Genomic DNA, 14,835 nt, shown 5'->3' with positions numbered 1-14,835 from the left:
TGCGACGTTTATAACATGTTAACAAATTAAAACATACTGAAATTGAAACAGAAACTGTCATTCATTTCCTCTTTTGGTGTGAAGCTGTCTCCAGACATGTAATTTGATGACAAAAATAGTATTATGTAACGTCATTTTAGTACTACATGAACAGAACTCCAGGATAAAATGCAACTTTCGTCTATACCAACTTGAATATCAAAAGTGATGTCTGAACATCACAACATATTTTCTTTGAAGCTTCGTTTCATTACAATAAAAGATAAATCCTTTACCACTTTGTAATACAGACAGACAGATAGTTAGTAGACTGATAATTTACACATTTTTTAGTACATCGATATTTGTATATGTCTTGACGGAGATCTGAGGGAATAAAGTGATGCTAGACGTTATTAGACAAAATGTTAGTTGTTTTAGAAATCAAATAGCAGCGGAATTTAATTGATATAATGAAACGCAAAAATCAGTGGCAGGTTCCGAGAAAATAAGTTGGTTTACATGAGCTTACATGTTTATCATTGCGTATATACTGTATCTCTGATTGGAACAGGATACATGCTTCATTTCTAATTTTATCAACTTTTGTCAGAATACTTAAACAAGTATGTAAAATGCACTGTCTAAATGGTAGTTGGTAGAGATGCGTGCAGTTGTGTAAAGTACTTTATCTTTGGAAACTGTAAAGAGAACGTCAGATTTATTTGTATCGTTAGCAAATTTATGTTTATTGACAACACTGCAATATGACGTAATAGATGTAGATATGAAAATAACCTTCATGCACGGAATTAAGTGCGGTATTAAGATGTAATCACATAAATACAATGCACATTTGTCTCCTGACATGCAGTAATTGAAATAAGTTGTCTTGCAGGTGATAAAACGATTATTCATGAATCAATCAGAAAATATAATATGCTACTTTTTGGAAAAACACAATTCAGGGAAATGCAGTGAGGAAAATGGAACGATAATTGACAGGTCAACTCCAATGCACTTATCGAACATTAAAAGAACTGCACTTTTGAATAGCAATAACGTAGTTCTGACACAAAGTATATCTTTTTATCATTCTTGGAATCAAAAAATATATGGTGAGAAAAATGACCGATGTAATGTTTCATATACTATTTCTGAACAAAACATCTGGAAAGACAATTCTCCGAGTCAAATTCTATATAATTTGGTTTATATACAGCAAAAATATTTAAGTTTTCACATCCCTCCCCCGAGTAATCAAAAACATTCAATGTATATTCAAACTCTTTTATGATTATAAACATTTTTTTATCTAAAAATCGATGATACTATACAAATCCTATGAAATTTATTATCTAAAAATAATAAATGAACCTTATACCCCATTTTTCGCGCAAAACTTTTCTCTGGGGTACTCGAAACTTCTGTTACTACGATTATATAGAAAAATAGAGAAAATATGTACAATATGTACAACAGTAATAGATGCAATAAGAAGGTAGACCTAGAACAAGGGACATAACTCTTGAATAAGGGAAACAACAAAATAACAACATTAATTCGATTCATAATGAATACAAGTCCAGAAAAAATCCGGTAAAATAGATATAACACCACCATGGTAGCTGGTACCGTAATTGTCCTGACTTGGTACAGACATTTCAAACAAAATGATGGGTTAAATTTAGGTTTTACAGCGTGCTTAACATCCCTCTTCCACTGCGGCATGAATATACCAGTAGTGATTAAAAAGAATTTGCAAAGCTATTGGCATAATTGGTAAATCAGCGTTCACATCAGCACAAAAAACAATTTACAAAAAGCAGTCAATACTAATTGTTTAAGAAGAAACTGAGTATTTTCCAACAAAGGTCTAATATCTAAAAAAAAGAATTAGGTAAGAGACCATTTAAGACGCATTTCCTCATACGCCTGATTCAGGAGTCTGTTGCGCCGATATTTATAGAGTTCAAGGAAATCAGAGTAGTCAGTGCTTGCTCTAGCGTAGCGAATCAATTATGAAATATATACACCAAATGCAGGAGATGAAGGGATATTGCTGCACAGGTAAGGACAATTTATGATAATAAAATATGAAATCAGTGATATTTTTGTATTATATTCAATTACACAAAGGCTTGATGAAGAATGAAATTAATCCAAGTTACTTTGATGCTTACTTGAAATTAATCTAAAATACTTTACACAAACGTTCCAATGATTTGTAACAGTTATGTTCTTTACCCGAGGTCTACCTCTTTAACAATTATTTTTTTAACCATTAAGTACCAAAATGAGGTTCTAAAATTATACAAGGAATATGGCTAAAAATCATTTTCATCATTTGTTGTTGGTTTGAGGATTGATAATCATACTCTACATTTTCCTCTCAAATTCTCAGTCTCTCATTTCAAAGCAAGCAACTCTAGCTAACCTCATGAAATGTTAAAATTAATATCTCTCCTCTGTTCGTGAACCATTAAGATAGAAATTTATTTTTTTGAAAAGTGACCATTTATTTCTTGCAAACAAGTGACAGCAAATGATAGTTTTATTAGCGTGATCAATTGTAACGGAAAATAACAGTAATTGAATTGTATAACATAAATATGTAATTTTGTTACTGGATTTGTAACAACAAAAACAATGTAACCTTGATTTTTTCAAAGTTAATGAACCGTATATTTCATACTTTGCTTTTTTAAAAAGCAGATATGCAAAGGTTGATCATCACACAACGAAAAGGTAACAAGAGCTTTATGGACAGAGAATGATAGAAAATGACGTATATCAAATACAAAGAAGAATAGCTAGAATAGTTAAGGGACAAACTCTGCTAAAAATAATCAATAAATCAAAATATATATGTATACCTAAATGATTTTATTGTAAATCACTACGCATAAATGAAATGTGATATACTCCGGATTGATCATTTACTTTTGTTATTATGAGCATCTCTTTGTCTTTGTCTTATTGTTATCCCTTGATCGTGGTCTTTTAGATAACTGTTCCAGTCATGCTCCCCCCACGAATAAACTTGGAAAGCATGAATTATTGGTACAAAATCGAATAGAGAACGACAATGAAGATGTATAATGGCAAATAGTATATATCTTAAAAATGTTTGTCGTTGTTGTTGATTTTTCTATGTTACATCAAGCACTGTAATACTGATCTGGTGCACTTGTAAGAAAGGCGCTCTCAGAAATATGAATACTGAATAAAACAATCGTATAAGTATATTTTAATATATCTAGGCAAAAAAATACAAAAATACCAAAATTGAGACAGTTCAAAAATATCCCAATATATGTGCATGGCCAAAACTTAAAAACAGAGGAATGTTGACATGATGAAAATAAAGGGAAGACAATATATATATATATATTTATATTATTAGGTAATATCAATCAGTGTTTGCGGTATGCTTATTTCATTTTCATACCTGTACTTAGGGTCAATTCTTGTATCTTTTAAAGGTAGCATTCAAGCTATGCTGATGTAAAACACTATTCTATCTGTTTGACAAGTATTCAAATTATATTCAGAATGTTTTGTATACATTTCAATGTACATTTACTATTTTTTATGAATAATATAATGCCATATATGTTATGCACTATGGAGACAAATATGTGACACTTGGATGAATTAATTATGTTCTTATTACCATTATTTTTATCCTTATAATTATTACTACTGTCGTTATCATTGTTAATGATGAAATTTCATAGGAATGAATTCAACGAATCATAGAAACGTACTTTATGCACATTAGAAAGTAAAGCCAGCAGGTCGAAAAGAAACGATCATTAGCATTAGTAACAATAATTATAAAAGAATCAGAACCTATTTTGAATGTCAGAAAAGGTATTTAAGCTATCCTTTGACGGTTGACTGAAAGAAATGTTCACTTTATTGAAACAGGTTCTGCGAGAGTACTTCCTTGTTAAAGTAATTTACAAATTCAAAAACAAAGTTTCTTTCTTAAAATAGAAATTCGCATTTAATTAATTCAATAGCTCCATTTCTAATATCTATTCTTCTCGTGAATTTGTGATCTCTGCTTGGCAATACAGCATGTATTCTTCGTAAATGAAGAATATTTCTAAATGTGCGTCAATGCGTAATTTCATCTCGGGTAACGAATTTCATTTTCTTTGAGGCAAATATAAGCTATCATATTGTAATAAACTATATGCTTCATCAACATGGAGAGCTATTCATTGAAAACATTTCAATGAAGGAAATAACTTAGTTATAAAACTAATTCAAACGACTTAATGAGGAAAAAGGCCGCGAACCTATTGGCATTTAGAAAGACGAAAGTAACAAACTGACAGATAACAAGAAGCGTTCTTATGGAGGAACATTCATAGTTTTGGAAGTGAATTTGTTTTATGGTTCACCTGTAAATACATGTATATTTCAAGAATATTTTTCCGAAATAACTAGAATACAATTAAACATTACAGTCTATACGCGTTTTTCCCTCTTTGTGGTGTCGGTGTGCTGACTGACTTACTTGTATATTAGCACCGCTTTTTTTTCTTTTCTTTTTTTTTTTTTATAAATTTCCAGACATAAAACCGAAAAAAAAAGACATTCGAAGTAGCCGTTTTATGTTTGAGGGTGTCGGTCGAACAAGCGTAAAGTTTTTGTTTTTTTTTCGCCGAGTAGATAAAATAACAATTATTAAACGCCATGTCATATTAATCAACTGACAAAGTCTTTGTTCTCTCAAAAGAAAATGACAATCTGAAGTTTAATCTATGACATTATCGCCTGCTTTTCTTTTTTTCCTAATTCGGTTTTCAAAAGACATGTTCTTAATACAAGGTTGTTATATTTTATATGCATGTGTTTTCTTAACAAGCCGTTTCAATTACCATTAATGTTGTCACGGGTAACACTAATTCATGTTTATGAAATTTGGTCTCCATACTGCGTATATTTTGTGTCCAAAGGGCAAAACATAAGTTGTGAGATTACTACTATTTATAATTATTAATTATGTATATGCTTTGAAATATAAATGGCTCATAATCTTTCCATTGGAAGAGACGTTAAATGGAAACGAAGTATGGTCTATGTACTTAGGAAGTGTTTGTTTGAACTTTTGACGCAGACGCACTCCATATTTTATAGAAAGTATCACACATTCCCGTTTGGATTGAGATATTATCTATAACAAGTACTAATAGCTCCGTACCTGATAGGCAAGGCCTTAAATCCAATAATGGGAATAACGTCGAATCATTTACATCAAGGAAGTAGTCCAAATAACTTTGTTACCCTAATTATGAATAACTCGTAGGATTTCTAACTACAATTTGCATTGGAAATATGCTTAAATACTTGTTTGAAACAATTTGAAAACATAATGTTTACTGACACTTTAGAAACCATTCATGTGAACATTTACAGCTTGAGTTATCGTTATATAAAAATCTGATTGATAATGCAAAACAAATGGTTGATTGTTTTAGCGAATCATAGAAGGATTGCTTAAATCACATTTTGACATGATAATAACTTACACAAAGTAGCCTTATTTGTTGTAGCAGTTCTAATTGGTAGCATAACTTCATGTCAAATAGTGGTTAACGTTAAATGGATGTGTTCCACTTTTGTTTAAGTGGCCATGCAGTTATACATTTCTTCGCTATTTGTATTTATATCAAAGGTAAAAAGAAATTAAACAGCCTTTGTTGTACTTGTTGATCGTAAATAATTCCATTAGATGTTATTTTAAAACCCTTTCAAACAAACAAAGGGATACTTATTTTACTTTATCATGGTATCTGAGTGACGTAATCTCATTATTTTTCTATGATGTTACTATATGTCCTTGTCCATTAAGCGAAACAAAATGATAATGTGTCTACTTTCCTTGCTTTTACCTTCCTGTCATTAATTGAGTTCAGAGTAGAAAAAAATGAGAAATTTCACAAAATAAGAAATGACAGTTTATAGTATGGAACGCCTAAACTGTCTGATGAGATACACATTTGTTTACGTGTTGTCAATTTTATATTACTTCCTGTGGTTTTATAATTACATGTGGTCATTTCGTATTTACGTTATGTAGGAACATCTTTACATAATGTCGTTTTGTCTTTACGTTCTGCCATTTCGTCTTTACCTTCTGTAATTTTGTCTTTACGTTCTGTCGTTTTATGATTACGTTATGTCAACATATATTTACGTTATGTGGATTTTTCTTTACGTGCAGTGGTTCTCTTATAACGTGAGGTCGTTTCATCTTTACGTTATGTCGATCTCTAAATACTTTATGTGCATTTTCTTTTCTTTACGTGCAGTGATTTCTTCTTTACGTGATGTGGTTTCTTCTTTACATGATGTGGACAAAAATTTCATGATGACGTGTGACCCCGGAACTTTTCGATCCGGTGTAAATTTCAAGTCAGTCCGTAAAAGGCAAAATAGACGTCACAACGCCGATTAGAAAAATGCTGAACGAAATACACTTGGGTGGTCTATCCAGTTACCCTATAGTAAAAAATAGCTTATTTGTTATTTACGTTCAATATTATCACAATTGATACACCTGGGACTCTGTTGATGACTTGTGGCGATTTTCAGAAATTCCAAAAACATGGGAATTTCGACTCCCGCGAAAATTTGCATAAATTCGACTCTTACAAGTTATTGCGTGACAAAATTTAATTTTTTCTACATTAATAAACCACCAAAACTATTTATTCTTCAGTAAAAATGGCTTACTAGTATTTGTTATTTATGTTTTGGATATTCACAACTGATACTTTTTGGGTTCTGTTGGTGACTTGTGGCGATTTTTGTAGTCAGAATTTATAAAACCAAAACAAAAAAAATAATAATAAAAATAAAAAAAAGCAAAAATGGGAATTTCATTATTCCCGTAAAAAGTCGCATAACTTCGACTCTACAAGGTATTACTCGACTAAAATGTCTCAAATTTTGAATTATTCGATAGAAATTAAATTTCCCGAATTAACAAACCACCATTAACTGATTTTCAAAAAAGATTTTTTTAAATGTTTTAAAATTTAACCCCTTCCCCGAAAAAAACTGGTCTTAGTATCAAGCATAATTCTCATTCACAGCATACCGACACTGTGAAACTCATATTTTAGACATTCATAATTTAAAAGATAATTATTTGCCCAAAATATTGATTTTTTTATAGGGTTACAATTACTACAAAATCGTAAAAAGTAGAATTTACAGAATTTTATAATTTCTTCTATATCAACCTTTATTATCTTTTTTCAGAATACTGTAGTTTAAACAAACTTTTGTGTGATACGGTAGATTTGTATAGTGTCTAAGCTTTCAAATCGGACAGGTAATTAATATTTGAACTTTTCCAAGTAAAGTTGGTACACAAATTACCACCCCTACCCATGAAAAAAAAACCTCAACATGAACCAAAATGTTAATTTTTAACATATACACTGGGCATGTTGCGGGCGATTGCTTTCATTATCGATGCATCCAACATATTTGCTAATTTCAAGAGCGTATGCGACAATAATGTGTTTTTTTTTTCATAAAAAGGGAAAATTCATAAAGAAATTCAAACGCATGAATTGATCAGATATGTTGAGTAAATCATTATCTTAATTGTGAATGCCTAAAATATGAGTTTCACAGTGTCGGTATGCTGTGAGTGAAAATTATGTTTGATACTGGGACCAGTTTTCTAGGGGTAGGGGTAATATTTCTAACATTTTTTTAAAAAATTCTTTCTTGAAAATTAGTTTTGGTGGTTTATTAATGTAGAAAAGTAAATTTAGTCACGCAATAACTTGTAAGAGTCGAATTTATGCAAATTTTCGCGGGAGTCGAAATTCCCATGTTTTTGGAATTCAAAAGATATATTCTGACGACGAAAATCGCCACAAGTCATCAACAGAGTCCTAGGTATATCAATTGTGATAATATTGAACGTAAATAACAAATAAGCTATTTTTACTGTAGAGTAAACACTCCAGGGTGACTGGATAGACTACCCAAGTGTATTTCGTTCAGCATTCTTCTAATTGGCCTTGTGACGTCTATTTTGCCTTTTACGGACTGATTTGTAGTTACATCGGATCGAAAAGTTCCGGGGTCACACGTCATCATGAAATTTTTGTCCACATCAAGTAACGAAGAAACCAAATCACGTAAAGAAGAAATCACTGCACGTAATTAAAAGAAAATGCACATTAAGTATTTAGAGATCGACATAACGAAAGATGAAACGACCTCACGTTATAAGAAAACTACTGCACGTAAAGAAAAATCCACATAACGTAAATATATGTTGACATAACGTAATCATAAAACGACAGAACGTAAAGACCAAAGTACAGAACGTAAAAACGAAATGACAGAACGTAAAGACGAAATGGCAGGACGTAAAGACAAAATGACATAATGTAAAGATGTTCCTACATAACGTAAATACAAAATGATCCCATGTAATTATAAAATCACAGCAAGTAATATAAAATTGACAACACGTAAACAAATGTGTATATCATCAGACAGTTTAGGCGTTCCATATTATAGTATGTAAAGGTTTTCGTACGTTGTTTTTTTAATCACGTTTGTAACCTAAACCTGTTTATATTCTTATGCCGGATTCAGATCATTCGAATTTTGTTGTAACTACTTTTGCCAACAAAGTGGTTATTGTTCATGAGTGTTTTGTGTTTATAATTGGGGATTTGTTTTATAATTTTTTGGTGTTTTTCTTTTGTTTTTCTTTTAATCGTAATTTTTCAGTTTGTTTTGTTTTGGTTTTTTATGTTGTTTGTTTTGTTTTGCTTTGCTTTGCTTTTTTTTTATTGTTTTAGTTTTTGTTTTTTGTTTTTTGGTTTTTTTTTTGTTTTTTTGGTTTATTTGTTTGTTGTTTTCCACGTTGTATTTTTTGTTGGAAAATTTTTATTGGATTTGTTTTGTTTCTGTTTTTGTTTTCTAAATTTGATTTTCTTTGTGTTTGCTTTTTTTTATTTGAGCTTTAGTTAAGGTTGTGTTTGTTTCATTTCAGGATTATTGTTACATTACAAATTACAAAATAAGGGACAAAATAAAATATCTGAATGGTTATTTCTTTGAAGATGAAATTAAATCCCAATTGTAAATTGATAAGCCAGATACATATTCAGCTTCCATGCGCGGATATTGACTTTTCTTGTACCCTTTTAATTGGGTTCCTTATATGAAGTGCAATGCATCATTAGTGATGATTCCCATCGCGAACTGACTTGGCATCATACAGTGGAAAATGGAAATTCAACATACCACTATCGCGATAAAATTGCAAAGCATGATGCTGAACCTCCAAGAATGCATATTGAAAAAAAAAGATCGACATAATGGAACAACTTTGAAATACGAAAAAAATATTAACCCCTTAGTTCATTTACAAAAATAGTTCAACTACCTTTTGAAATTTTCAACACTATATCTTTTAAAATAATCATTCTTAATTTTAAAAACTTACTAATGACAGGAAACATTTACAACAATGTTACTAAATGTAATAATATATGAAATAGTTCGGGTCCGACAAATCTGTTTACATAATCTTTCACAACATAATTTGATGTTTTGGTCAATTAAAGAGTTTGAGTTAATGTTATATTCACAGTATAGATATGAAATGTTTGGAAAAAAATAATTTTAAAGTTGAAAGATGACTAAAGAAAAGATATTCAATTAAAGTGAAAATACCAACGATTCATTGGCTCTTGTTGCTAAGCAAACGTGCTAAACAAACTGAATTGAACTATACTACGAGTGTCACTCCAGCGAAGAATAAAACTTGATTGACATTGACAGTTATTGTCCTGAATGCTAGGGCTTTGATTAAGTGGGCAAAGTGGACCACGGGCAAGCATTTATAAACTTTCACTGTGTGGAAGTTTTCATAGGTTCTAATTGGTTGTGCTTATACTGTATCAAGCAATTACTCATAGTTCATTTTCAAAGCTTTACAGTGTTTGGACGATGTATCTGCACCCATTCCTTCTGTTCCGACTTTGACATACAAAGCCATATCACGCTGCGCCCTGTGATTCGCATTTTATTTCTAGTATAAATCGTAACAACGAATAGCGAATTGCCAAACTGGTATATCATGCAATGTCATTATTTAAGCTTTTTAATCTTAAGCACCATTGTGACGCATTGATATTTTTACCTTTTTTTTGTATCAATATTACGTAATATATGTTACAGTTCGTAAGATTTTATATTACGCACGTAGATAAAAACACAAAGCCATCATTTCTGTGTATTTCATGTCACTTTTGCTCTCTTGATTTACGGGAACAATAAGGAAAAAATGAACAACAAGCAATGAATGTCAAGTGTCATTTTTTATCGTTTCACAAATTTCCGTTTCTTATGCCATAAGGTTTTTTTTTGCTCTTCTGAATGTCAGTTAAGAAACAAATTATTGTTCGGAAAATACATTGCTTTCTTTTCTGGTCAAATATAATGGCGAAGTTGTAATAGTGATTACCTTGATGAAAGCACGTACGAAATAGAAGTGAAACAATTTGTGTTTATTAGTTTAAGTCGATTACCGAAAAAAAGAATGGAAGAATACAATAGGTACTCCGTAAACATGAATTTCACATGAATTCCTTTAATTCCTAAGTCTGTCCATGAAAGTAATGTACACTGCATGACCTTATTTATGTGTAAATTTTTTTTTTAATCAATTGAAACATGAAACGGAGTCCTATGTAAATTTTATCAATCAAAAGATGCCTATTCATTAAAGTCGTAATTTATTTCAAAAACTCAACGATCGTCACCATGACCTAAATGGCTGAAATGAAGTGTCTGTTTTCAAAACATGACATTCGACCTCCACCTGTCATAAATAGCATTCTTTTTCCTATTTCACATAATGTTATCTCACGAGCAATTACGAAAGTCTTTAGCATGAAGCAGGAACTGCTCATCCTTTTACAAGAAAATAACTTTTCACACTGTTACAAAAACTTTTTATATTAAGCATTCTTTCCTTTGTTCAGTGTGTTTGATTCAGCTTTTTCTTATTTATATCCTTCTGTCATGTCATTATTATTTGTTTTCTTTCTTTATTTTAATTATATATTGTGACGTAGGTATTCAAAGTTTTTTTTCCGCTAGACACAACTGCTTGCTTATCGGTATCTCCTATGAATATTGTATTTAAATTTGTAAAATTTGTATCATATAAAATGCTACGATAACAACTAAAACATCGGAAGCAGAAAAGTCGAGGACCTTTGCTGCATACAGTGATTATTTTGGAAAAGTAGGTCTTAATTAGGTTAGTGTTTCGTGCGTAGTTTCCGCAATGCTAATTTATTCTCATTTGAATTAAGCTTGAACATATATTTACAAGTGCTTTTTACGTGAAAATTTTACGTCTGGAAGGTTTACTTATTCAAATATTTTTTTTTGTTCGTGTATTTACAAATAAGTCTCTAGGCTACAGACTGTTTGATATGAAGGCGTGAAAATGTAGGCTTCAATACCTTGTGCTTTATATGTTAGTTACTTCATACACATTGTTTTGATATACGCAAGAAACTAGAAATAATACACCCGTTAAAATTATGATTTACATAATTTCCTTCAGCTACCAATTTCACAGGTAATATGCAAATATAAGCAAGTCTATGTAAAATCAAATATTGGCTAAACATGGTCATATAAACCTACTACCTTGAATGTGTGTAAATATCACTTGATTGATTGATTGATTGGTTTTGTTTTTACGGACTAAGATATATATATCACGCATGTCAGGACGAAAACCTTTGAACTGAATTAATTTGTAGTAATCCAACACGCTTAGCTGGAATTTATTTGTGCTGGCTCAACGAAGCGACAGGTCACAGGTTTGTGTGTCATCCAACTCGGAAATTTTATTTCGACTCCGATTCAACCAGTAGTTACATCCTATATGCCAAGGGATTGCCGGAGTAAACTGTTTGTACCATCAGTTTAAAGAAATGAAGTTATTGCATCATTATTCAAAAATTAGTAATAATTTAAATGAGATTGACTGTTTTAATCAGAAACATAGTAGTCTTTGTCAAAGATGGTGAAGGAAAACTATCGACCAATCTACACGACAAACGCGATGACTTTTCATTCGGTATTGTCATCTTTCCTTTCTTCTGTGGCAACATTCCTTCAGGACCTGCGTATGGAGTTTTTATATTACAACTCATACGTTATGGCAGAGCTTGTCGTAACTAAAACGAATACACAGATATTTGTATCGCGCTAGACTTCTTACAATTAGACTTCTGGAACAGGGTTATGATCTACAGGATTGAAGTCATCACTACAGAAGTTTTATGGTCGTCATCATGAAGTCGTGGATCGTTATGGTGTATCCATATGTTCCATGAAAACTGATTTATTCAACGTATCCTAGTTTTTCTTTCCTCTTTCAACCCCGGGTTTGTCTTTTTATGAGCAACATGGCGGGTGTTTCTAGACAACCAGAGGACGCGTACTCTACTGGTGCACCTGGCCCATGCTCCCAGTTTTTAGCAGAGTCCGAGTTGCTCATTTGCTTTTGTTACTTTTATGTATGATTTTAGTTACTTTATGTTCTTTGTTGTGTATGTCTGTTTCCCATGTCTTTTCTTTGTCTCTGGATTGCATTCTCTTGATTACCGCTATAACCTTGGTTCCCTTGATTACTCTTTCAATTTCCACCAGAATCTTGGTTCCCTTGATTACTCTTGTTGCGAAAACTGCAAAAAATGAAAGTTGAAATCCAACAGTAAAGTATTTTAAAAATACGTACAACACAAAAAGTGTGTGAATGAAGTCATAAATATCAAAGGATCGCCATTCCGAAAAAGAATAGCCGCTTAAAGTGCAAAATTGGTTGTTCTATATGACGATTTTAACATAAATGTTACTAATTTTGCCGTTATCATTTTGCAATGATTGGCACTAAATACTTGTCAACGACTGAACGTCTATGCTTCTAATTTCTATCTTTTTTATTCATTGTATTATGTCATTGCATTAATGTTAAGTATCAATATGCGTGCATAATATACCACACGTTTGCATTACGTAAACAATGCAGGAAATGCATTGTTTTATCGGTGAGTCGTTTGCAAAATACTTGCATTAAACCCCAAGTGCCATGATGTGATATGTTTTGGTAACTAGTCGTGAAAGTACATTTACATTTTATTATACCAATGAATATCACATTTGTCCTAATGCTGCTACAGAAACAATTCGTACAAAGATCTGGCAAAATAAATGTTTCGATCCTAGCAACACACTAAATAAACTGCCCAATAATTGAATTGAATAGATAATTATAAAACACCAGCTTCCTAATCAAAGTCAGAGAAATAACATTTAATTTAAAACAATATTGAAGGATAATATTTCCTTGTCAGTGTGATAATTGTTCGAATTAAAGAGATAGCAGGCAAAGTTACTCAAACTCTACAATTTTTGTATTTTATTGCTGATTTCATGACAATTTTGATCTGTTCAACATATATTTTCAAACTTAGCGATTAAGCATTTTCGAAAAAAACACAGTTTGATCCATAGCTTTATAAGCTGTACATTAAAATATTTTCCAAAATTCTTGTAATCATGTCCTCCGAGCAATTCAAATAAAAACTCGATTTTTAACAATTGCTTCTTCGAGGAAACATAAAATACCTGCCTTAAACTGTGCTTCGGTAGTATAAACCCTCAACTGCTTTACAAGAGACACATTATATTGCATATAAGTACCCTATTATTTTAAAACAGACATGGCGTGCTGTTACTACTTATTTTAAACCTATTTTACTGTTTATTCATAATTTGTCATGATACGCTTCAGCCGAGTATTAATTTGTTTTGTCGTTATGCTAATTTGTAATTACAAGAAATTTTCTGTAACCTTGATGATAAAATATTTGCATTTAGCATGTATTTAAGGATTCTTGGAGTATTGATTTTTAATTAGACTAGATAAGCTATATTACTTTTCCATGATTTGCATTGCACTCAAGGCCCTTATTGTTATAATTTATCCTTCAAGACATACTACTCACTTATTATGTAAATTGACTTACCTTTTTTATATGATAAATCAATAAAAAAAAATGTTTTATAAATTACCCCCGTAATATTCTAAGGTGTGAATTTTTTTTTTCAAAATGAAGTTTAAACATTCAAAAATTAACAAAATGAGAAAATGTTCCAAATATCGGGAAAAAATACCGGGCGACAGCAGTTGGATGATTCAAATACGTCAAAATCCAAAAGCATGGCGTAGCTTTACCATAACACGTTCTTTGTAAGCAGTTTGCCAAGTTGCTTTTAAAGTTTCAATTTTTTAAGAAAATAGTTATTGCGAAACCGAATGTAGTGCTTTTCAATTGGTCTATGACATTTATTCAAAATATTTTCATTTTGCTGGTCTCGCAAGGAGCAACCATATTTTTTTATTCATTTTTATTCCATACATTGAACCTATTTTATTGTTTTAGTTTAGAATCGTTGTCTTAAAAAGTGTGTTCATTTCCGGATGAAATTTTAAAAGTATTGTAGACCTATACCATTGAAATATGCCAATATCTTCTATCGAAAAAAATCAATAGGTTTTGTCATAACGTGCGACCAGTACATTTTTGAATAAAATTACAAATAGTCAATCGTGTTATTTAATTGAAAAATCATTAAATATCAATGATTATTTTATCGATAATAATTTACTGATCTATTACCGATTGTTACTGAACTGTTCTAACATCCTTAGCTCATTAAATAGTAAATGCCACGCCTATTGGATTTCTCGTTATGTCAATCAAA

General features: G+C 31.1%; 1 protein-coding gene across 1 annotated transcript in view; it reads left to right on the top strand.

Moving 5' to 3' along the window:
• The first annotated feature begins 1,949 nt into the window (after nucleotides 1–1,949).
• LOC148628622 (QRFP-like peptide receptor) overlaps nucleotides 1,950–14,835 on the top strand; it is a 51,243-nt gene continuing 38,357 nt past the window's right edge. Inside the window, exon 1 of the mRNA XM_088591252.1 lies at nucleotides 1,950–2,049. Within this exon, the coding sequence (XP_088447378.1) occupies nucleotides 2,001–2,049 (49 nt within the window). The 5' untranslated portion in view covers nucleotides 1,950–2,000. The remainder of the gene's footprint in view (nucleotides 2,050–14,835) is intronic.

The sequence above is a fragment of the Perna viridis genome, chromosome 1, assembly GCF_037379345.1.
Source record: "Perna viridis isolate PV_CMFRI_1.1 ecotype Kerala chromosome 1, ASM3737934v1, whole genome shotgun sequence".
NCBI lineage: Eukaryota > Metazoa > Mollusca > Bivalvia > Mytilida > Mytilidae > Perna > Perna viridis.
Note: the sequence above shows the minus strand (reverse complement) of the source record. Positions and strands in the feature narration are given on the sequence as shown.